Source organism: Plectrocnemia conspersa, unplaced genomic scaffold (assembly GCF_051122295.1).
Source record: "Plectrocnemia conspersa isolate PC_06_02 unplaced genomic scaffold, ASM5112229v1 ptg000005l, whole genome shotgun sequence".
Lineage (NCBI taxonomy): Eukaryota > Metazoa > Arthropoda > Insecta > Trichoptera > Polycentropodidae > Plectrocnemia > Plectrocnemia conspersa.
The window spans coordinates 12,406,869-12,429,079 of record NW_028277169.1 but is presented as its reverse complement, the minus strand read 5'-3'; the positions used below and the strand labels follow the sequence as shown (position 1 = coordinate 12,429,079).

General features: G+C 29.5%; 3 protein-coding genes across 4 annotated transcripts; 2 read left to right on the top strand and 1 right to left on the bottom strand.

Moving 5' to 3' along the window:
• Positions 1–1,429: 1,429 nt before the first annotated feature.
• On the top strand, positions 1,430–7,921 carry LOC148234884 (E3 ubiquitin-protein ligase RNFT1). The gene is made up of 5 exons (XM_088185835.1): positions 1,430–1,748; positions 1,839–2,123; positions 5,655–6,065; positions 6,125–6,340; positions 6,407–7,921. The coding sequence occupies exons 1-5, from the start codon at positions 1,590–1,592 to the stop codon at positions 6,635–6,637; spliced, it is 1,302 nt and encodes a 433-aa protein (XP_088041961.1). The 5' UTR covers positions 1,430–1,589; the 3' UTR covers positions 6,638–7,921.
• LOC148234883 (uncharacterized) lies at positions 7,843–8,732 on the bottom strand. 2 transcript variants are annotated; one of them, XM_088185837.1, is made up of 3 exons: positions 8,338–8,732; positions 8,172–8,277; positions 7,843–8,051 (listed from the first exon to the last, which is right to left on the bottom strand). In XM_088185837.1, exons 1-3 carry the CDS (start codon positions 8,624–8,626, stop codon positions 7,922–7,924), a joined length of 525 nt encoding a protein of 174 aa, XP_088041963.1. In that variant the 5' UTR covers positions 8,627–8,732; the 3' UTR covers positions 7,843–7,921. The 2 variants fall into 2 exon arrangements, with proteins under 2 accessions (XP_088041963.1, XP_088041962.1); XM_088185836.1 differs by having other exon boundaries at positions 7,843–8,277.
• Positions 8,733–14,493: 5,761 nt separating this feature from the next.
• LOC148234882 (uncharacterized) lies at positions 14,494–17,923 on the top strand. The gene is made up of 4 exons (XM_088186276.1): positions 14,494–15,390; positions 15,454–15,540; positions 15,602–15,752; positions 17,641–17,923. The coding sequence occupies exons 1-4, from the start codon at positions 14,536–14,538 to the stop codon at positions 17,844–17,846; spliced, it is 1,299 nt and encodes a 432-aa protein (XP_088042402.1). The 5' UTR covers positions 14,494–14,535; the 3' UTR covers positions 17,847–17,923.
• The last annotated feature ends 4,288 nt before the right edge of the window (positions 17,924–22,211 follow it).

Below are 22,211 nucleotides of genomic sequence, written 5' to 3'. Positions count from 1 at the left end.
CGGAGACGTGTGGCTGGGTGCCTAGTGCGCGGTCTACTTAGGCAGCCTAATACATTTCCTTGCGTTGTCCCTGTTGTTTTATAGTTGCGAGCAGCCACTGAGTGCTCGCAGCATGTTGTTCAACTGTTCAACTGTTTAACTCTCAGTCAACGACTGCGGCAGCTAGAGCAGCCATGGCTGCATAGTGCGCGACTCACCGCAGGCAGACAATACATTTCTATGCGTTGTCACTGATTGTCTCTAATTGCCTCGGAACGCCTTGCGTTCGCTTTTCTGTGTGACGAAACTCGAAGGACTCGGTGTATTACAATATAAAAACGCCTCGCCACGCCTTTACTTTGCTCTCTGTTTGACAAGACCTTTAGTGGATTTTTTTAAGAAGTAACGAATTGGCAATAGAAACACTTATTGTTATTTATTCAAAATTGCAATGGTTTTTTAAGAGTTTCATCAACACAAGTTAGTGTTGAAAAGATATTTTATAGTGTAAAGTTTATTTTACGAAATGATTTAAATGAAAATAATTTGCTAATATTAAATATTAATAAGAAGAAGCTTTTATCTTTTTAATTTATAAATAGATAAGAATCCTGTATGTTTCAACAGTGAATATACGAAGTTGCTTTGTTTACGTATGTTTCGTTGAATTTTTTTTATTAATATCATATATTATATACTAATAGTTCGAATTCTTGTATTTTCAAGTAATTATTTATTATTATTAATTATTTTATATTATTATAGCAATTAATTTAGTTTTCTTATAAATATTAGAAGAAATAATATGTTTTAAAAGAAAGTAGAAAATTATTTTTTCCGAATATATTTATTCCGGAACAAAAACTCAAACCAAACGAATATATATATATATATATATATATATATATATATATATATATATATATATATATATATATATATAATATATTTTTAACTGAACCAGAACGAAAAAGAACGGTTTAATGACAACAAAATAAAATTTATATAAAATTGGTTTAATATAATAGAATATATTATTCAATTAACAATGAAATGGGTTCTTTAAAAGCTGTAACGTTTTAATTTACGCCCTTTGTATAATATGTGTTAATGTTTAATTTATCTTATAATTTTAATTTGGGTACTAATTTTTAAATCTTATATTATGTGATGGAATTATACTGTATGTATATATTTTGTTTAATAGTAAAAAGCACAAAAATATATAAATATTTTATGCATTAGAGTATTTGCTTCTTTTTATAAAATTGCTTAGTCCTCAAAAATAAAAAAAGAAGAAATTATTTAGATATTAAAACATGATACACTTAATATTTAAATTTAAAATATTTATTTTAAATTTTAAATTATTAAATGCAATTTATTTTGTTGTTTTCCCTCTATGTTAAATTACGTCACTTTCAATGGTCACAAATGTTAGTGTTATGTCAGTTCAGCTTTTTTTGTTGTTTGGAGTTGTCATCTTGCATACTAACTAAACTTACCGAGTGGATAATCGGACACCGCTCCAGTGACATCGCTTGGACTTTAACACCAGTGGTGTTACTCTGTTTTATCTGTGTTTATTAACTACGTCGTATCGTCGCGCGATGGCGGATCCGCAAATTCCGCCCAGGGCCGATGTAAATTTGCAGATAAACGAAGATGACGAAATACCAAGGATTTCAACTAATGGAAATGTTATAGATCGGTTTCGAAACTATTCAGCGATCAGAATAAACAATTTGGTGACGCCGATTGTGGATAATGTTAGTACATATTTACTTTCACATTTTTATAATATAATGTCATCATACTTTTTATCTAACGTTGTTATTTTATCTATGTTTAATTTTAAGGTCAACACATATATATCGACTCTAGCGTGGCTCCACCGAAACAACAACAACAATAACAATGTGAACGAAAACAATCCAGTGTCACCGAACAATTTGAGCGTGACTATTACGAATCAGTCTGAAAACAGTTTGGCCGTGAGCGTCGATATTAACAGGGACGATATTCCAGCGGAAAATGCAAACGAAACTAACCAAGAGTCTCCCGGAACTCCTACCAGCAATGAAAACGAAACGCGAGGTAACAATTTGCCAAGGACCGATCCAGATAATGCGCAAAATAATAGAGTGAGTTATTTTAATAAAGAAAAAACACCATGGCAACAATGCATTCGTTTATATTTTCAAAAATCACTGTAAATAATTTATAGGGAATAATAAATGCTGCAGTGCTTATAAAATCTTACATTACAAAACATCAAAAAATACAAATTGATGCCAAACGTTTATTTGTCAACAACAATGTTGAAATATAATAAATATATGCATATGAAAAGGTCAAGCGCACTAAAGGTGCTCATTAGGTAAATCATTAAAACCTTTTTATCAGTAGTCAATTCGACAGATAATTTGCAGAAAGTGATATAAAGTGTCACTGACAATAAAATATGTAAATTAATACTTATGGTGAAATCCATATATTTCCTTCTTCCGTGATTAATGTACATGTGTTTATGAACAGCTCATTTGTATCAGTAGCTTTCTTTCATTTATTTACTAATTGCTTTTATTTATCACTGAAATAATATTTCGACAACTTGCGAGTCAATGGTGGTCGATTGTTGTTCCTCATTGCTTTATCAATAAGCTCTATTGTTGAGTGCTCTTTCCAAAAGTCAAACCAGCAAGATGGAATTAGCTGCTTTATTTAAAGCATTTACCACATTGAATATGGTATACATAACTTTATTTTTCATTTTATTTTCTGGATGTCGTTCCCCTCCACGGAGGTACAGTGGTACCTCGGTATATGTCCTTAATCCGTTTCTAGATCCTTGGACTTATATCAAATAGGACGTATACCAAACGTATTTTTTGCGCGGTGCATACAAGTTTCGCATGCGCAATGTGTCTTTTTGACTCATACAAGTTCTAGCACGCTTGCGGGTCGTATACCAAGAAACGAAGGTCTTATACCAAGCAAAATGTTTCTCGTCCAAACAGGACATATACCAAGTTGAACTTATTCCAAAACGGACGTAACCGAGGTACCACTGTACTTGTTTTAAGAAGTACCATTAATTGGTGAACTATTAAAAAACACATTTATGTCCTTTTACAATTTTTATTGTTTAAAAAATACAATTTAGACTATAAAATACTGTTTTGATTTTTAGAGCAAATCTTTATATCTACGGATTTATATGTTCTAATTCCACCTGAACCTTTTGAGTGATGTCTTAGAGTTGATTTGGCGGAAAGTAAAGCATGCATATGATGAACAAAGCTTGTTTCCTTTCAACGAGGAACCAAAGAATCTTTCCGACAGCATTTAGCTTATCAAGCCTGCGCACACATTGACAGCCGTGAGCACTGTTAAGCGTTCTACGTAGAATTTAGAATCTGCATGACATCGCAAATGGTTGACAGAAAGTCAATGGTCCTAATGTTTTGATAATAAAACGGAAGGGAATCGTTGCATCGATCCTAAGAAAATTTAACCCTTTAAGCGGTACTGCCATACATGTACGGTAGTCAATCTTTCACTGCTTTATACTTACATATATATTTTTGTATTTTTTAATTTGATTTAAAAAAATAATACCATTAAATTAAAGAATATGAAATAAATAAACATAACAAAATATATTTCATATTAATTCTATAAAAAAAAAATAGTAGTAAAATAAATCTAAATATTTTTCAATAATTTACTATATATGCAATATATAATAATAATAATAAATAATACATAAAATTAACTCACTCCCATGTGTATACTAACAAATAAACAAATGTCTATAAATTAACTCGCTACTCAAGGGGTTAATGCCTCGTCGAAACATCGTATTAGGATGACCATAACTTTCATCGCTAAACTTCTTTAACAATTTGACCAAAATACGATGCGCCGTTGTACGTGTTTCTAAATGATTGCGCCATACAACAGCCGGTCATCGTAATATGACTTAGTTTATACAACTAAAAATTATCATGGCCCTGTATATATATATATGCATAGTATGTAGGGTTTTGGAAAACCTGAATTTTTTGAACCCGACGGGTCCGGGTATAAAAAACTTGGACCCGTCGGGTCTGGGTCCGAGACCGGGTCCTATTCCCTATAGTATCTCATTAATGAAACAAAGATACATTCAGTAAATTATTTATCTGCTAGATTTGTGTGTTTACACAAAAATGTTGTTGGTACTTCTTAGGTTAATTAATAATAAGTTCTTACTTACTGCAATACATATATATTCTCAAGTCTGCGAAACAAGTCAATGGGCGATATTCGTATTAGAAAATGAAAAAAGATTCGGACCCGCCGGGTCTTAGACCAGGTATCGGGTCTAGGTGTTTTTACCCGGCAGGTCATAAGACTGGATTATTATTTCCGTTGTATTTTTTTTGATTTTTCCTTTGTATGATATTCCTCAAAATAATGCATTGTACTGTAGGTTATTATTAACTACTAAAGGTACGAATTTTCGCTATAAATTTAATTTAGGGTAGACTTCGGTGAAGTTGCTTGCTACTGTCCCGGTGGCGAGAGTGATGCGTTTTTGTATGGGAATACCCGCCTTATATATGGGGGACTTCTGTCAATAATATTGTGCAATATCGTCCTGCTTTCCACAGTTTTTGGTTCTCATGCAGGTGTCATATTTATTTTCCAATTTTAAGTTTTCTTATGATAAGATCTCCCTTGCAAGGTGCAATATTCTTCATCAGTGGCATAGCCAGGACTTTATCAAGGGGGGGGGGGGTTGTCAATAAAAAAGGCAAGATAATTTTTGTAATTTATATTTAATTAACATAAAATAGCAATATATAAAATTAAATAAATAATGAATATTCTGGGGGGGTCTGGACCCTTCCCCCCGCCAAGGGAAAGGGTCCCCCCTTCGCTATGCCACTGTTCTTCATTCCAGATTTTATTATAAAATAATTCTTGACGTATTAAAAGTAAGATGTCGTTTCCCTTTTTACGTGGAATTGCCAGATCCAGGAAGATGTAAAATATTATTGCTGTGTTTGCAAACACCCCTAATTATTGGTCGCGCTTGATTAGTAGATCCGTGAGTGGGCGAGGGGAGGGGTTGATTAGATATGAAAAACTATTTTATCGCTTTGTCTCAAAAATATTTTACTTATGACGACTTAAAATAGCGGATATTAACTTTTTGTATCGCTGTTCCAGAAAGCTCCTCTATTTCATGCTTGATTTATACATCCTTTTTTTAGATATGCAAAAAAAATTATTCCTCGCTTCCATATCAAAATGTGACCGTCAATTGGTGGTCCACACAGTACCCCCCCTAGCAATTTTGAATTGCGAAATTAAACTAGGGATTGAGACGTGGAACTCCTGTAGAATTTGTAGTCTCGTAGCTACTCGTCTTTCGAGCGCAAAGGGTTAATATATATTCTAGCTGTAGGTTGTTAACGCTGATATGTTAACCTATAGTATCTGCCATATTGTTTTTATCGACTTTCTGTATTAAAAAAAATAGTTTTTTTAAACTTTTTGAACGTAACTGAACTATACTTTCAACAATAAATTTGATATAATGTAATTGTAATTGCTGTGGGGTTTTTAAATGTATTTAAACAGGTATTGTTATTTGTAATGTATGTATTATATTTATTTTTCAGACAGTATACATGAATATAAATGAATATTTACCTAGCATATTCAAATGCATCTCTTTCTTGCTAGTGTTGTTAACTAAGTTTATGTACGACCACTTGGAAGGTGTTGTTACGTTTGTCTTTATGCAAGGAATATTCTTATTCATCTGTGACGAGCAATCTAATCTTCAGATAAAAAGTCCTCTGCGTATGATCGTCAAATTTGCAGTAATAGCGAAAGCATTAGAGTATATACTCACTTATGAGGGTCTTCAGATAATTCCGGTGTACAAATCAAATTTCATAGCGCCCGAAGATATATGGCAATTGTTATGGATTGTATTTATGAACGATTGTATGCTTCAATTGATAACGATGGGATTGAAGTTGATTTTCAATTGCTTCCCGCTGAAGATAATTTCATTTAAAACTAAGGTATGTTCGACTTGGTGAGTTTTTTAATGCAAATGTTTTAATTCATCCCATTTTTGCAGTTGAAGGTGTATTCGTTTATAGAAAATATGTCACAGTTGTACAGAACGGTAGTTCCTACTCAACCGTGGTTTACCTACTTTTTGAATAGCTATCAAGGACTCGATTATATTTTGGGTGTATCGTTGGCAACAGTCTATATACTGTTGAAATTACCCGATTACTCGATGAAAACAGTCGCTGGAGGTGATGCTATGAGAAATTTGCTGAGACGATCTGTGAGTATATATTTATATGTACATAAATAATTATATAAATGTATAATCATTTTTTTTTAATTTTAGGGGAGTGTTCCGCTGAACAAAGAACAACTGATTTTACAAGGGATTAAATGTTCTATATGTTTAGACGATTTTGATTTTCCGATTCAGTTAAACTGTCAACATATATTCTGCAGCACTTGCATACAACAATGGTCCGTTAAAAAGCAATCTTGTCCACTGTGCCGCACTCCGATGAGTGAAGATTTCGCATCGGCTAACATAACGTCTAACGTTTATTTTCAAATATTTTAAGATATAATTTTATCGCTGCATGTGAAAGGTCTTGTAAAGATCTTTTTATTACATATTTATATCCATAAAGTGAATATGTAAAAAATATTTTCATTACGAAAATAATACGCATGAATTTGTTAACCTTTATCAATGTGTTTTTTCACATAATTTTTTTTATAATCTCTATTTAAAAATACTTTTTATTTTTAATGTATCAACTATTACCATTAAATATGTTTATCATTACTTATTTTATGATTAGTTTAAGAACAAGCAATACGTTCACGACACCAGTGAACATTACTAAATATGTCCTATGTATTTTTATATAAAATTCCATTCATGTTGAGTTATGTATTGATAATGATTATTTTTACTTAGTGCTCGAGAAGCAGACAAATAATATAAAAAATGTCTAGATTTATTTACACCTGACATTACAAATCAATGTTATTTTCTTCACTGTTTTTTGTCACAAAGATAAGATAACTTCATCAATATGATTTCATTTTTAAATATTATGTTTTTACAATCCAATCCATATTAGCATAGTCGATCAGTTGACTTCTAATATTCTTTCCGTATTTACGGCTAAACTCTCATTGATATTTTTTTCTAATATCATGTCTATTAAATTAATTATATTATAAAAATACGATAGTAATTAATAGCTGCCAATAAATAGTTAAACCAAATTTAGTAAGTAGAGATTCTTGTGAGTAATATATTAAATAGAATTAAAAGTTTACATATGATAGAGTTAATCTTATCTTTGGGGTAAATTCTGGTATAGTGTTATTGATCATTATTATAATTTATCTTAATATACTATGCAATTATTATGAATACTTTTCATTCACATACTTTAATTTTAATTAAACTCTTCTACACTTTCTTCTCTTATCATAAAAGATATGTATTTTTTGAAATATTAAGCGATATTAAATCTCAAATAATTTTATTCGTTATTGTAATTAAAATTAATTTTAAACATTCCCTTCGTGATGACCAAGATCATACATATGTGTTAAAAAGTATTTTTTTTAAAAACAATTCGTTATATTTGCCAATTTTATTGTGTATAGTCAGAGGTGTTAGTTGTGTAAAGTGATAAATTGACTGATTGCCGTCGAGCAAAATGTACGGTGTTACGTCGTGCAAAACTGTTTAAATTTGAGATTAAAAAATAAACGATGAATTTGTTTGTAAAATAAAATAGTAGATATGATGATCTTTTATATATTTTCCCATAATGTACATAGATTAGATAGTGTGATTGTTTTTAATAAAGCATTTAAGAAATTATCGTGTTCCTTTTGAGATGACCGTTTGAAAAAATTCACCGTCAGATTTGGTGGCATGTTTATTGATATCCTTATGTCTCTTTTGCGTCACAATCTCTTCCAACACTTCACCGTCTCCTTTAATTAACCTGAAATCAAGCGACAGAGCTGAGCAGCCAAAAATTGAACAGTAAAATACTAAGTTTTGTATTATTTCGACCCTTCTTAAATAAAATTGTATAAATATCTTTATAGATTGATAGAATAACCTGTATCTGCCTGATTCTTCGTCGAGTACTTTGCGAACGACCGATTGCCTCTTCTCCCACTCTTCTTTGGTCATCGGCGCCATAGCTTTAGACTTTTCCATTAGACCTTTAAATATATATAAATATTAATTTTGATATAAATATTAATTAGTGACGTACAACATACGAATTGGAACATTCGACGTTTTCTCCGGTGGCGCTTCTTCTTGTACTTCAGGTGTGACTTCTTTAACGCTATGCTTATGCTTCTCTTTGGACTTTTTCGCCTTCTTCAGTTTCTTTTTCTCTTTCTTCAGCTTTCTCTTGAGCCGTTTTTCGGCCTTGCGTTCCTCCCGTTTGAGTTTTTTCTTTAACTTCTTCAATTTGTCTCGAACTTTTTCGTCACTATTGCTACTATCACTGCTCGAACTGCTCGACGAGCTATTTGAACTATCTTCCGTCATTTTACGACTCATTAAACACTATACATAACGATTTAATCAAATTATAGCCAATGAACATAAATGCCGTGTAGGAGCGGCCGTCTGACAGATTTGTTTTTAATTTTATTTGGCCCAAAGCAAACTAATATTATTCATCTGGATTTCTTAAATTGAATCCTAATAATAATAAGTTACTTCAATAAATACAATTTTAAAATAGAAAAATTAATTTAAAAATTTTTCCACTGTGTGATTGTGTTCAAAAATATTTTTTATTGTATTACATTATAACGCGTAGCTTAGTTAAATTTCAATATGCAAGTTCTAAATTTAGCCACGCCCCTTCAAAATAAATATTTTTAGAATTGTTTTATTTGTGTTCTCAAAAGTATTCATGTAAAAAATGTCTAGATTATTACGCATTAACTTAAATTTTATTTTATGTCAAGGTTTTACCCATTTAATACCAGACGATTTTGCTTGTATTTTAAAACTATATTTTTAAAATTTCTCAATTTTTGTGTTTTCTATAATGTATAGAATAATAAGAAGGGATTATATCTATATTTTACAAATATAAACAAAATAGACATCATCAAGGAGATCATAAAAATAAGACGAAGACAATAATGACGAGCTTATTATAACTATGAGCTTCGCGTTGAAAAGGTTAAAATCGGTTAAGTGAATTTTTCAGAAACTTAATTTGATTTAATGTTATTATTTTATGATTTTTTTATTTTGATGTATTATTTTTAAAATCCTTTTTTGTGTATTTTATATTTTACAGTTCCCAGTGCTGCCACACCACCGCTCAACTTGAGAAGCAGGTGTTTTTAACAACTGGCATCATATTCTCTCTCTCGCCATGGCCAAGGGTTAGCACGCAGCGTCCCCGCAAGCTCTCCAAAAAGGTCGTTTAATTAAATAGCCAATAGAACCTACATGCGATACATTACTACAAATATGTTTGTGTATTAATAATACTTTCGAGTTTTGTGACCGGAGGGGGTGTGATTTTGTAACCAAATGGACACTTGAAAAACAGTTTTTTTAATAGGTGCAATTTACAGTATTGAAATAATATCATATCAAAATGTAGCTCATTGAAGTCAGATAATTTAGCACCGGTGTGTCGAGTTGTATTTATCAATAGAATGCTGGTTAAGTAGCTGGGATTGTCATCATGATGCTCTATGGACGATCTGCTGATGTTTATTTTGTCAATCTTCCTGTGCCTGCTTGTTTCTGTGCAAGTCTTTGTCTCCAAGTGACAACTAAAGTCTAAGTGTTTTATTTTATATTGTTATTTTGTTTGTTAAAGATAGTTCTGGCGAATCACAAATGAGGATGTTTACGAACTAATTGCATTGGTTCTTGAGCACACCTACAAAATGTGTTTACGCCTTAAAATAAAACCCGGACCAAATGGCTATTTTAGCGATTATTAACCAGGGAGTTCGAAGAACAACGGCAATAGGCGCGCGACTTCTCATACTAAAGGTTATTTTTATTGGCAATGTTAATGGGTGGTTAACGTATTGGTAAACAGAGAGTTCAAAGAACAATGATAATAGACGCAGGATTGAACATACTGTCTATGGTGCGCGTTTTCTCATACAAAGGGTTGGGCTTTTCGGTGTCCGTGAAATATTTCTTATTGTTGATGCTGATCTTTTGTGGTACCGATATCTCTCTTCTGTTGTGTGATGTGTGGTTTGAACTCGTAACAGCTTTGATAATTATGTATTTAATCTTTAATGAAAAAATGTTACGCTACCAATATTAGAACTTTATATTCTATTCTGATGTACGTTACTATGCTAATGAAAATGTAATGAATTTATAATAATATCCATGTATAATATAATACTACGAATCGTTTTTAATAATTTATTTTTTATATAAGCAATTTCTCTCTAATTTGTATAATACAAATACAATTATTTTAATGGAAGCTATCAATTAATACGGTTAGTCAATGTCAAACTGTTGATAAAGGCACGCTAGCAAAAACTAAAATGGTTCTAAAGAAGACCTCGAAAATTTCTTTCTTTGATAAAAATGAAATTAAATCCTTCAATAATACGGAAGTAAATATATATCTTTCGTTTTCGCCATTGTACATCGCCGGGTTTATTTTCGGTTTGAAAAAAGTCAAAATGTCAGAGGGTAAAATTGTTGCCATTGGATTTTACGATAAGTTGTACACAATTATTGTTACTGCTGTTTTATTCGTCGTGTATGTTTTTATGGAAAAGACTACACATTTTAAAATGGTGAAACAAATGGGATTAGCTTATGCCATAATCGATATCTTGGGCACACTTTGCTTAGCGGCCGCTGCTTTTGCTTCGCTTTTTCTCACATTCTTATTTTCGTCTGAATGGATCAAGTCATTCATGAAAAACGTATGTAGCATTGACAGTTATTTACCGATAGACGAAGAAAAGAACTGCAGCGAAATACGAAGATGCATTATTATAGTTTTGGCAATCAGTGTTTTTACAATGTTTTTGGCAAGTTTTATGGAAACGGTAATGTTTAATAGAGGTTACCGTGTTATCGTGTGGTATATTCTGCTATATGTCGTATATGTGACAAATATCGATTATATGACCAGTGTTCATTTATTGAGAACGAGGGTTAAAAATTTAAACAATAACTTAGAAAATATGGAAAGTAATAGTTCATCAATGAACAATGAACTGCACGCATTTGCCATGGACTTTAAATGCACAAATGTGACCGAAATCAGACAAATATTAGATAAGAAAAATAAACCAGACGATAACAACAATATTTTGAAAATGATGAAAGTATATGATAAAATTGCTGATAATGTGCAAATCATAAATAATGCCTATGGATTATTGGTATGTATTATTTTGAAATATAATAATTAATTGATAATACATATTATATAATAATTAAAATAAATTTCAAAGGTCTTACTCACAGGATTGACTACATTTGTAAACGTTTTAATAAGCGCATATAATATTATTAATTTATCTCAGTTCGTCATTGATAATGTATGTAATTTTGTGTATTTAACATTTTTACTTTTTTTTCAATAGATAGAATGTTAAATGTTTTTAATTCAATTTTAGGATGGATATTATATAACAGGTATGATTATATGGATTAGTCAATGTCTCTTCCCTATTTTGGCAGGAACGATTATATCTGAACAATTTCTATCTGAATGTTCTAAAACTTTGACTATTATACACAAAAACACATTAAAAAAGCAAATAGGTATTATATAAATTATTTTATCTTTATATTGATTTTTTTTTATTAAATTATTAAATTTTTTATACAAGGTTTACACGAGCAAAAATTATTGGAACGATTCTCGTTATTAATCAGCTCCAGAAAAATACGTTTAACAGCGTGTAACTTTTTTGATTATGATATTTCTTTTTTAACTTGCATAATAAGTGCTTTGGTATCATATATCGTCATATTAATGCAGTCTAACAAATCTGAAATAGCAACTACAAGCACACCAGAAGATATCGCCTCTCAGTCTACAGAGATTAATGATTACTTCTAAAAAAATCTTGCATAAAGAATAAGCATCTCATTATATATACAAGATATGCCATTTATAAATAAGAAGCAAAAAGTAATCTTAAGGTATGTTTTCGATGTTTGCGGATTGTAACTATTTTATGAAATATTTTTAGAGCTTTTATCAGAAATACGAATAAAACTAATACAGTTTTTGAGGTCATAAAACTGTATTAATTTTATTCGTAAATTCAAAAACTCATCCATTTTGTTTCAAAATAAAAGCTATTTTAACCTTTTCAACGCTTATTTTTTATGCCTGTGTATACGGCAAAAAAAAAAATTTAATAATTTAAATTTTATTTTGGTTTATATTATATTTATTTTTACTTTAAATAATTAATATTTTTGCCATATACATAAATGCGATATTACGGATTTTGTGGCTATATTGTAACAGATTTTCATTACATTTTTTGAAAAATTAAATTTTTTAGCAAAAAACAAATTTGTTAAAATTATTGTTATAAGTTAAAATTTTTTTTTTGTAATTTTGCTAAATTTTTATTTAACATTTTTGGTATTTATATATTTAATTATAATTTGTTGATTGTTTTATTTAATTAATATGTGAAAAAATATTTTTGACTTTTACTTATTTCTTGAATATTTTTTAAAAGTGTAAATATCTAGGCTAATTTGTTGGCAAATTTAATCAGTCATCTTGTTTCAGCCAGGCGGCTATAAAAAAAATTGTAACGCCGTTAAAAATCTTAAATTTAAAAAATATATGTTTTGCCATTAAATATAGGATATTAGGGACTTTGTAGACATGACATTCTTAGCGTTATTAAAATGGCGACTTCTAAAGATAAAGAAATATGGTAAAAATATCGTTATAAGAAGGCAAAAAAAAAATTGTTTTTATTTTTGTAATTTGCTAATTTGATTTCTAATATTGTTTTTATACATATATTTTAATATTATTTTTTTAATTCACTTTATTTAATTTATATGCTAAGAATATTTTTGATTATTTCTCTTAGATTAAAACTACGGCTTTTATTTTGATCGCAATAACCACAGCTTTAATCATATTTTTATAAAACAATTCATATAAATTTATTTTGTAAATATATTAGCTAAAACCGTCAACTTGTATTAAAATGGCGGTTACGAAAAAAATATAAAAATATTAATTTCTTTAACAAGCAAAGCTTAAAAGTGTTTTATCAGAATATTATATTCTTTATTATTATTTTCTTGTCATGTGTTTATGTGTGTACATAAATATATGTACATTTATGTGTGTATATAAAGCAGACCTCCCAATAATATGTTAAATGGGAAACGTGTAATTAATGTGTAAATGAGCCAATAGGATATCTCACCACATACGTCTGATTCATACGTACGTATTGCAAAAAAGTATGGGTATTTTCTTGTTCCCCAACTACACGCACCCTAATAGCACTTCCCCAATTTACCGTGTTATTGGGGGGGGGGATCTACTGTACAATAATTGATCTCGGCTTAATTCGATCTGATCGGTCATATTGTTTAAAAATGGCAGATTCTGAGAAACAATATTAAGAAAAAATCATAGAAAATAATAATATGCTCGAAACGTTATACAATATAAAATAATAAAAAAATAGAAAATATAAAAAAAAAACTGTTAATACTTAAGCAACCTTATGAGTTATGTTATTACATGAAAATTTAAAATGTAATGTTGAACAATGAGTTATATAATTAAAAATTGTATGATGCAAGATTAAATAATTGTAATTTCAATTCTCAGTAAGACATAAAATTTAAAGAAGATAGTGAGTCTATATTTATTATACTTTAAAACAATGTGTTAATTTTTTTCAATTCAATAAATATAAGTAAACAATAATATTTTTAAGTTATTTAAATTTTTTTTAATACATATGTTTGTGTTAAAGAGCTCAATTTATAATAAAAATTATACTTTATTTCACATATTAACAGATTCAATTAATAACTGTTTTTATGTAGTATAACTTAATTAAATTTAGGACTATTGACATTGTTAAAATCTTAGATTATATATTTAATAATACTATTGTACTATAATTAGCACTTCAAAGTATATTGTGTTTGCTATATGTTTTAAAATATTCGTTTATAAAGCAATATTGATTTTTATAACATATATATAATATTGTATTGAAATAATAATGTAAGTTAACAGTTTTCATCACAATTATATTTAATGACTATAACAATATTAATGGTTTGTGGCATTGTAAATAGTATTTTATTTGAGTAACATCACAAGTCATTATGTCAATAATACGCAAATGCTTTTGATATGATTAAACTTCAAGGCTTGAATAATATTGTTAATGTATAATTGAGTCAAAGCGAACGAACACGCTAAAGCTAAGCGAAAAATGAACTTAAAGACCGATAATTTGCCTACCAAAATGAAATTCCATTCAATACTCAAGAAGAAAAATACTAATAAAACAATAAATTTATACAGTGCAATGAAACCGATTCGATTCTTCCAACGTATATTTTGCACAGCTTCAGCGAAAACTGCCAATAATAAATTGGTTACAATTGGACGCATGGAAAAAATATATTGTTTATTTTTCATATTGTTAAGTGCGTCGTTTTATTCTTATTGGGAAAGTGGTAGGGTTCGGAAAATGTTAGCATTTGGCATTAAAATGGCTATTATGGATATTTTCTCTACTTTCTGCTCTTCATGTCTTGGATTGATCTTAGTATTGTTTTCTACTTTTGTTAATCCAAAAATGATTTTAAATTTGATGGTGAATATTGAAGATTTAGACTCAGAATTAGGAGTAAACAAACGTCAAGTTTACAAAAAGTTCAATAAATATATAGCCATATTTATCAGCTTGTATATGCTTTTTAATATTATAGAAATTGTATGCGATTTTGCTTTTTGGGGGTTTTCTCCGACTACTATAAACTTTTATCTTTGCGAATTTATTATTGATATTATTGGATTAGAGTTTATTATTTATATATGTATATTATTTAGACACGCTAAAAAACTGATTGAGGTATTAGAGAATTTGCAATTAAACGATACGATTGATATGGATTTTAATATTGTACGTAATGATTTTGAATGTATTATTAACAAAAAGTTTACTGTTAAAACTATCATGGTTAAAGAAAATAATAATGAAAATCAGATAATATCGTTTATGGCTATTTTTGACAAAATTGCGGATTGTGTTCATATTTTGAACATTGCATATGGAATGTTTGTAAGTAAATGTAGTATATGATAAGTCGAAATAAGTTGATCTAAAATATATTTTTTTTTATAGTTTCTACTATCGGCTATATCAAGTTTTGTAGGTATACTACTAACAGTAAACACAAGTATACATGACAATACCAATGAACCATTAGAAGTAAGTTCTTGCTTTTATGTTTATTTTTATATTATATTTACTAATTATTTTATTGTTTTAGGGATATCAATATAAAACCGGAAATATGATAATTTGGTGTATACGAAGTGCTTGGATGCTATTTACCTGTGTTTATTTTGCTGAGAAATTTTTAGGAGAATGTGCGAAAATTCAACTTACGTTGGACGTTTTGATATTGAAGTTAAATCCAGGTTATTGATTTATTATTCATATTTTGATGCATTCGTTTTAAGATACTTTATGTGGCGAAAAATTTTTTTATGCCGCCTCGGGCGGCACTTGCTTGGGGGCGGCATATTCGCGATGGGATCGTCTAGTGTGGTACTTAACCCTGAATGCACTAAAACATATATAAATCCACGAATAACAAGAGCTTAATAATAATCAATTTATTATTTTAAGAAATGCTGATTTTAAGACCCTACAAAAAATGTATGTGGAGGGGGGGGGGCGGCAATTTTAAGGATTGCCCTGGGCGGCACATACCCAAGCTACGCCACTGGTAAAGTGTGAATCATTGCTTATCTTATGAACATCCCGAAGTCAATGATTACAAGAAAATTTGTACTATAAAGATGCAACTTAATTACAATTAACTCAATTGTTGTTTTCTTTGGCTAACATATTCTTAAAATCGTCTGATATATTTTTTATTAAATATATTGTAATTTATCTGATAATTTATCGATAGATAACATTGCTGTTTATATTAGAGGAATTTCTTGATTATTTAAATAAACGCCGCCACAGTGACAGAATTTCCGATGAATATGTAACAATCATTAGTTTTTTCACCATCGTCGGCTAATACAGTGAAATATCATTGTAACCAATACCGAAATAACGAAATTCTCAGGATAACGAATCTACAATTTGTTCCCTAAAAACTTTCATACAAAATGTTTTCATTGTAACGAAGACTGATCTCAGTGTAACGAAATATTTTGATATGAATTTTAGAATGACGTTACAACTTGTTCATAAGCGACATTTAAAGTGTTTTGCTGACCCTCAAACTTTTTTTTTATGGACTTCAAATTACTAATCATGGCAACCCTTAGAAGACCAAAGAAGCTGACGCTTTCCACTATATGTAGAACTATAAAGCTACACACTTTATATAGGGTCCAGCGATGAAGTCAGAAATCTAAAAGTTTAACATGATCTTCGGAGAGGATCTAAAGACAACGTTATTAAAAATCGCACGTGACTAAAAATTATAAAGATAGTATAGATATTGTATATAGATAATAATTCATTAATGAATAAATTGTATTATAAAAAAATAAAGCGGTACAGCAACATTTAACAATATTACTGCCGTAGAATTTTTATGCAGAAAGAGAAGCAGCTTATGTTTATTTCATATTCTAGTCCAGATCTGCTCCATAGTATCGCACCGCCTTCACAACATAATGAAACATTTTGTTCTGGAATTTCTAATAGTAATAATGTTTGTTATGTAACTAATTGGTGCACATCGACCAGCACTTCTACCACGTCATCGTTACCGCTTTGTCAGTCTTGGATTGCCAGTGTATCACGTAGCTCCAGGGTAGCCAATTAAATCGCCCCCCACAAGGAAATAATTTTAACGTCACTAATATTCTTCGATTATATGACTAAACCAGGTGGTTCAGGGCGAAACTTGTACCATTGATTTTTGACTTTGTGAACCATTGGAGCAGGTATATTTTGCTCAAAATTATCAAGTTAGTCTGTTGATCTTCTTGGGTGATAAGTCACAACACCTTTCAAGACTTTGTTGAGTTACTGCTCTAAACACTTGAAACTTTGATTCACCAATAGTGAGATTCTGTGCAATGTAGGCAATGTACTGTGCATATACAAAAAAGGATGTAGATTCAGAAGAACCGTTCATATGAACGATGAAAAATATTTATTTCAATTTTTACAAGGTTAATATTTTTTATCGTCTTCTTGACATAACTTATGAAAAATATATAATTGATAAAATTATTAAAACTTTTTTATTAAAAAATACATCAAAACTTTTGCATCAATTTAATGTATAATTTTTAGTATTTTTTACACGTTAATGTCTTATTATATTTTCAGAAAATTCATCTAGACCACTTCTTGAACGATTTTCCACGATCGTAAGCACCAGAGAAATTAAATTCACAGCTTGCAATTTTTTTGAGTTCAACTCTTCTTTCGTCATGTCTTTTTGTGCCGCCATACTTTCATACATAGTAATTTTGATGCAAGCTAACAACGATATACAGGCAACAGCCGATCCTGAATATGATAAAGTAAAGTAAACTTAAAAGCAATATAATATATAAGGGCGTGTTTGTTTGAGTGTCAATATTGATAAAATATACAAATGTTTTAAAGTTGCCGTTGTTTTATTTCGAATCGATTTTCGGTCATTTTAGTATTGTCTACAAAGTGTCATGGAAGAATATAATTTTTGGTGGTCAGTCGGAATACTAAAATATTTTTACTATGCTTCGGGTCTCAAAAAAATATATGTTTCTAATGGAAAAATAGAAACAATCACGTGGAGAGATAAGATATATCCAATATGTTTATTCATCGTGATTAATTGTGCACAAGTTTATTTAATAATTTTCAGAATCAATTTATATAAAAGTTTTGGCGAAAATCAACCATTAATCGATTTTATTATTGTATCTCCAAATTATATAACTATAAATGTCGTAATTTTAACGTCAGTTTTCTTAACATCGCATTTAATGCCAAAATTTATGTTAAACATAGATACGATCGATCGCGAATTGTACATAGATAAAAAGAAAGAGTATACATCTTTCAGAATGAAAATATTCTTCGCCCATGTATTATATTTTTTAATAACTATGGTTGAAGTTTGGGCGGATAAAATTACGTTTGGATTAACAATGAATAGTATTTTTTGGTTCTTACACGGGTATGTCATGGATTTAAATCTCATGGAATTTACTGCTTATGTAGTCTTATTGAAAATTAGAATGGACAACCTGAATTTAAAATTGAAAAATATCTGCAAGTCAATCAAGAGAGACGATGAATATAAACTATTACCATATGCTCCAAAATTCGTTTATCCTAATCGTGATAAATATGATATGATACAATTGATTATTGTGTACGATAAAATAGCCGATAACGTAAATATTATGCATTTAGGCTATGGACTATCAGTAAGTTAACGTTTTATTAAACACTAAGAATTTATATTAATATTATATATTATTCTAGTTATTGTCATCGTCTATAACCAGTTTTTTTGATTTATTTTCACTCCTCAACAATTATCTTATCATGTTTAAAACTAAGGACGATGTAAGTTTTCAAGTCGATAAAGATAGAATTATTATTAAATTATTTAATGATACAAATTATTATCAGGATGGAGAATTTGTGTGGAATACAATCGCATGGGCTTTCAAGGGTGTTTTATGGTTGACGATATCATCGTATTTTTGCTCTGCTTTGAGTAATACCACTTATACAACTAAACATTTATTGGATAAGATTATAGTACATCCTGGATATGGTAAAACAAATAATTATTTATTGAAAATATAATATGATTTTATAGAAATATTTTTTATAGACGAAAAAAAGACAAATTTTGCTGGAAGATTTTCACTATTAATAAGAAGTCGCAGTTTAGAAATAACAGCATGCAATTTTTTCGTGTTCGATACATTTTTTGTAATCAAAATATTTGGAGCTTTTATCACGTATAGTTTTATATTTTTGCAAAATAAAAATTAATACATATAAAATTTATAAAAGCAAATAAGCAATAAAATCGATTGTAGCAAACCATACGTTCAATTTCATTAGGATGATTGATTAATAAAATATCACCATAGAAAAATGTACTTTATTTATTATGAAAGCTTCGATATGTAAATTAAATTAAAATCCAAATTTCTTGCTATTAAATTATCATTCATGGCGAAGATGCACAGTGCAAAGGTTGCTGATTTAAGCAATTTAAAATGTCAAACAAGCCAGAGCGTTTGTACAAAATTTGATATTTACTGGTCTTTCGGTTTTATTAATTATTTTTTTGCAATTTCCGGGCTTAAAAAAATAGTTGTTGTAAATGGTAAGAATGTTCCGATTAAGAATATGGCTAAACTATATTCTATCTTCGTCACTTTAACTTTCATCATTGCCGAGGGATGGCTTCTTACTTACAGATATAAAAAATATGTTGTAGATTTGAAAGATAGTTCCATATTTGGTGTTGTGTTTGTTGCTCCCACAGTTTTCACAGCAGTTTCTAGTATTTTAGTTACATCCTTCGTAACATCTAAAGCTTTTCCTAAATTTTTGAAAAACATGGAGATTATCGATTTTAATCTAAAAATTGACCAGAAAAAAATATACAACAGGCTTAAAATTAAAATATACGCTTGTTTTATTTCTTATGCTATTATCGTGATCCTTATACAAATGTATGATTTTTATATAAATGGATATCATGGCGTGGAATTTTTTTGGCTGTATTACAACTCAGTTATGGACTTATTCATGTTTGAATTTGTTATGATTTTACACGTAATGAGGCAAAGATTAAAAAGCTTGAACGAACAAGTCGAATTAGTATATACAACTATAGCCGATTTAAAAAACCAAAATGATATATTAACAATAAAACGAAATTTATCTCCAATGCCAAAGTTTCTGCAAACGCACGTAAATGTTTTCAATCTAAACTATTTAATGAAAATTTACGATAAAATTTCTGATAACGTATATATTTTGAACAACTGCTATGGATTACCGGTAACTACAATAAAATATAAAAATAAATACATTTGTATATATTTTAAAATATACATTTAACTTCCAGTTGCTGTTTTCATCCATCTCGAGTTTCTTTGGAGTCTTATCTGTGACTAACAACTATAAAATATTTTATTTAGATAAAGATGAGGTAATATTAGACTATTTTATTTATTTTAAAACTTAACAACATTTTATTTATTGTGTTTTTTTAGAAATATTTGAAATTATCTTATATGATTTTATATGGAATTAAAATATTTTGGATTCACGTTTTCGGCGCTATGCTTTGCAGTTCTTTGAATGATGATCCTCAAACAATTGTTAATACATTGGACAACTTAGTTATTCATCCAAATGCAGGTGAAATTATTAAGATAACATATTTTTTGGATTGCTTTTAACATTAAGATTTTATTTAGACGAGGACCTCAAATTAACATCTGATAGATTTTCTTGCATAGTTAGATCTAGAAAGCTAACTATAACTGCGTGCAACTACTTCAACTACGATGCTTCATTTATAGCAAATCTGTTTTTGGCATTTGTGACATACGGTCTAATTATTTTACAAATTAGCTAAATCAACTTTATAATTACATTTTAAAATATTAAAGCATGTAAAGCCTTTGCATCACATTTTTATTTATTGTAGTTATAAAATATTGCAAGAATGACATAATACAGTATTCAAATGCGCTCTGAAGTTATGAAGTAAGTAGTTGTGACAAAACCTTACCATTGCCGTTACTAGTACTTGGGCCCGACGAGTCCAACCCTATGGGCGGGCAACCAGCTTGTGACGGCTAGGTGAGCGGGACCCACCACTCGTAGTACTACATATTTTATTGTAGTTTCATTAATATTTCTCCTGAGCGCATGGAGAGACGTGATCTCGATTGCGTATCATCCTTGTCATAACACCACTCCCTTGATCTTCGAGGGATGTATATATTGCCTCAGTTGCAGCCTTGGTCCTCGGTTCCCCTCAGGGCCGAGCCCTTTGTCGTAGTTTATTTATGGACATGGACAAAAGTAGCTCCGATTAATAAAAATGTAATATTTCAATCATGCTCACTACACTGACTAAATTATATGAAATAATTAACTACAAATATATTAACAATCATTGTCACTAAATCTTGATGGACCAACAGCATATTTTTGGTCTAAAATGATCCATAGTCACCTACCTTTTATTTTTCTTGACGATTATGATTGAAGCCATTGATATGGAAGTGCAAGTGGATACCATCTAAGCCTTTGACAAGGTTTGTTTATCTTATTTGCTAATTCATTAGTGTTTCACCCCTTCGAAGCTCCACTGGGTTTCAACCTAAGACCACTGTTACTTATATTATTCATTAAGGACTACATATAACCATTTAGTGTATGCCGATGACTTCAAGTATTTAAAAGCGTTCGAATAATTTCTGACTCTAATTTATTTGTAGATCGATCTGTATTAATTGTGAATTCTCATAAAATGTTTCCTGATAAAAAATAATTTATTCAAATATTTTAAATGGTAAACAACCGATGATTTTTTTTAAATATTAATTACTTTTAAATTTAATAAATTCACAGCTGCTTTCAGAGCAGGTAGTTAAAAGAAGAGACAGGGATTTCCGAATAATTGTTTGATAATATCATCTCAACTAAAAATTAGGAATGCCTTAATCAATGACTTAATAATAATTATGATATCAAGTCTTTGGTAAGGGTTTGCTTGAATTTTGAATGAAACAAGAGTCACATAAACGCTTTGTAAATTATACAGTTTGAAAAATACGAAGGTAAATTTATTGTTATTAAAGTGAATATTAATTAAATATTCTATATTCTAGAATTGTAATATTATCTGTTTAGTAATAATG

Excerpts from the sequence above, each read along its gene's own strand:
- LOC148234883 (XM_088185836.1), bottom strand. The coding sequence starts at position 8,626 with ATGAGTCGTAAAATGACGGAAGATAGTTCAAATAGCTCGTCGAGCAGT. Across the intron at positions 8,278-8,337 it reads AACGTCGAATGTTCCAATTC|GTCTAATGGAAAAGTCTAAA; the intron begins GTATGTTGTACG and ends ATATATTTAAAG.
- LOC148234884 (XM_088185835.1), top strand. The coding sequence starts at position 1,590 with ATGGCGGATCCGCAAATTCCGCCCAGGGCCGATGTAAATTTGCAGATA. Across the intron at positions 1,749-1,838 it reads TGACGCCGATTGTGGATAAT|GTCAACACATATATATCGAC; the intron begins GTTAGTACATAT and ends TTTAATTTTAAG. Across the intron at positions 6,066-6,124 it reads TAATTTCATTTAAAACTAAG|TTGAAGGTGTATTCGTTTAT; the intron begins GTATGTTCGACT and ends CCATTTTTGCAG.
- LOC148234882 (XM_088186276.1), top strand. The coding sequence starts at position 14,536 with ATGAACTTAAAGACCGATAATTTGCCTACCAAAATGAAATTCCATTCA. Across the intron at positions 15,391-15,453 it reads ACATTGCATATGGAATGTTT|TTTCTACTATCGGCTATATC; the intron begins GTAAGTAAATGT and ends TTTTTTTTATAG. Across the intron at positions 15,753-17,640 it reads GATATTGAAGTTAAATCCAG|AAAATTCATCTAGACCACTT; the intron begins GTTATTGATTTA and ends TTATATTTTCAG.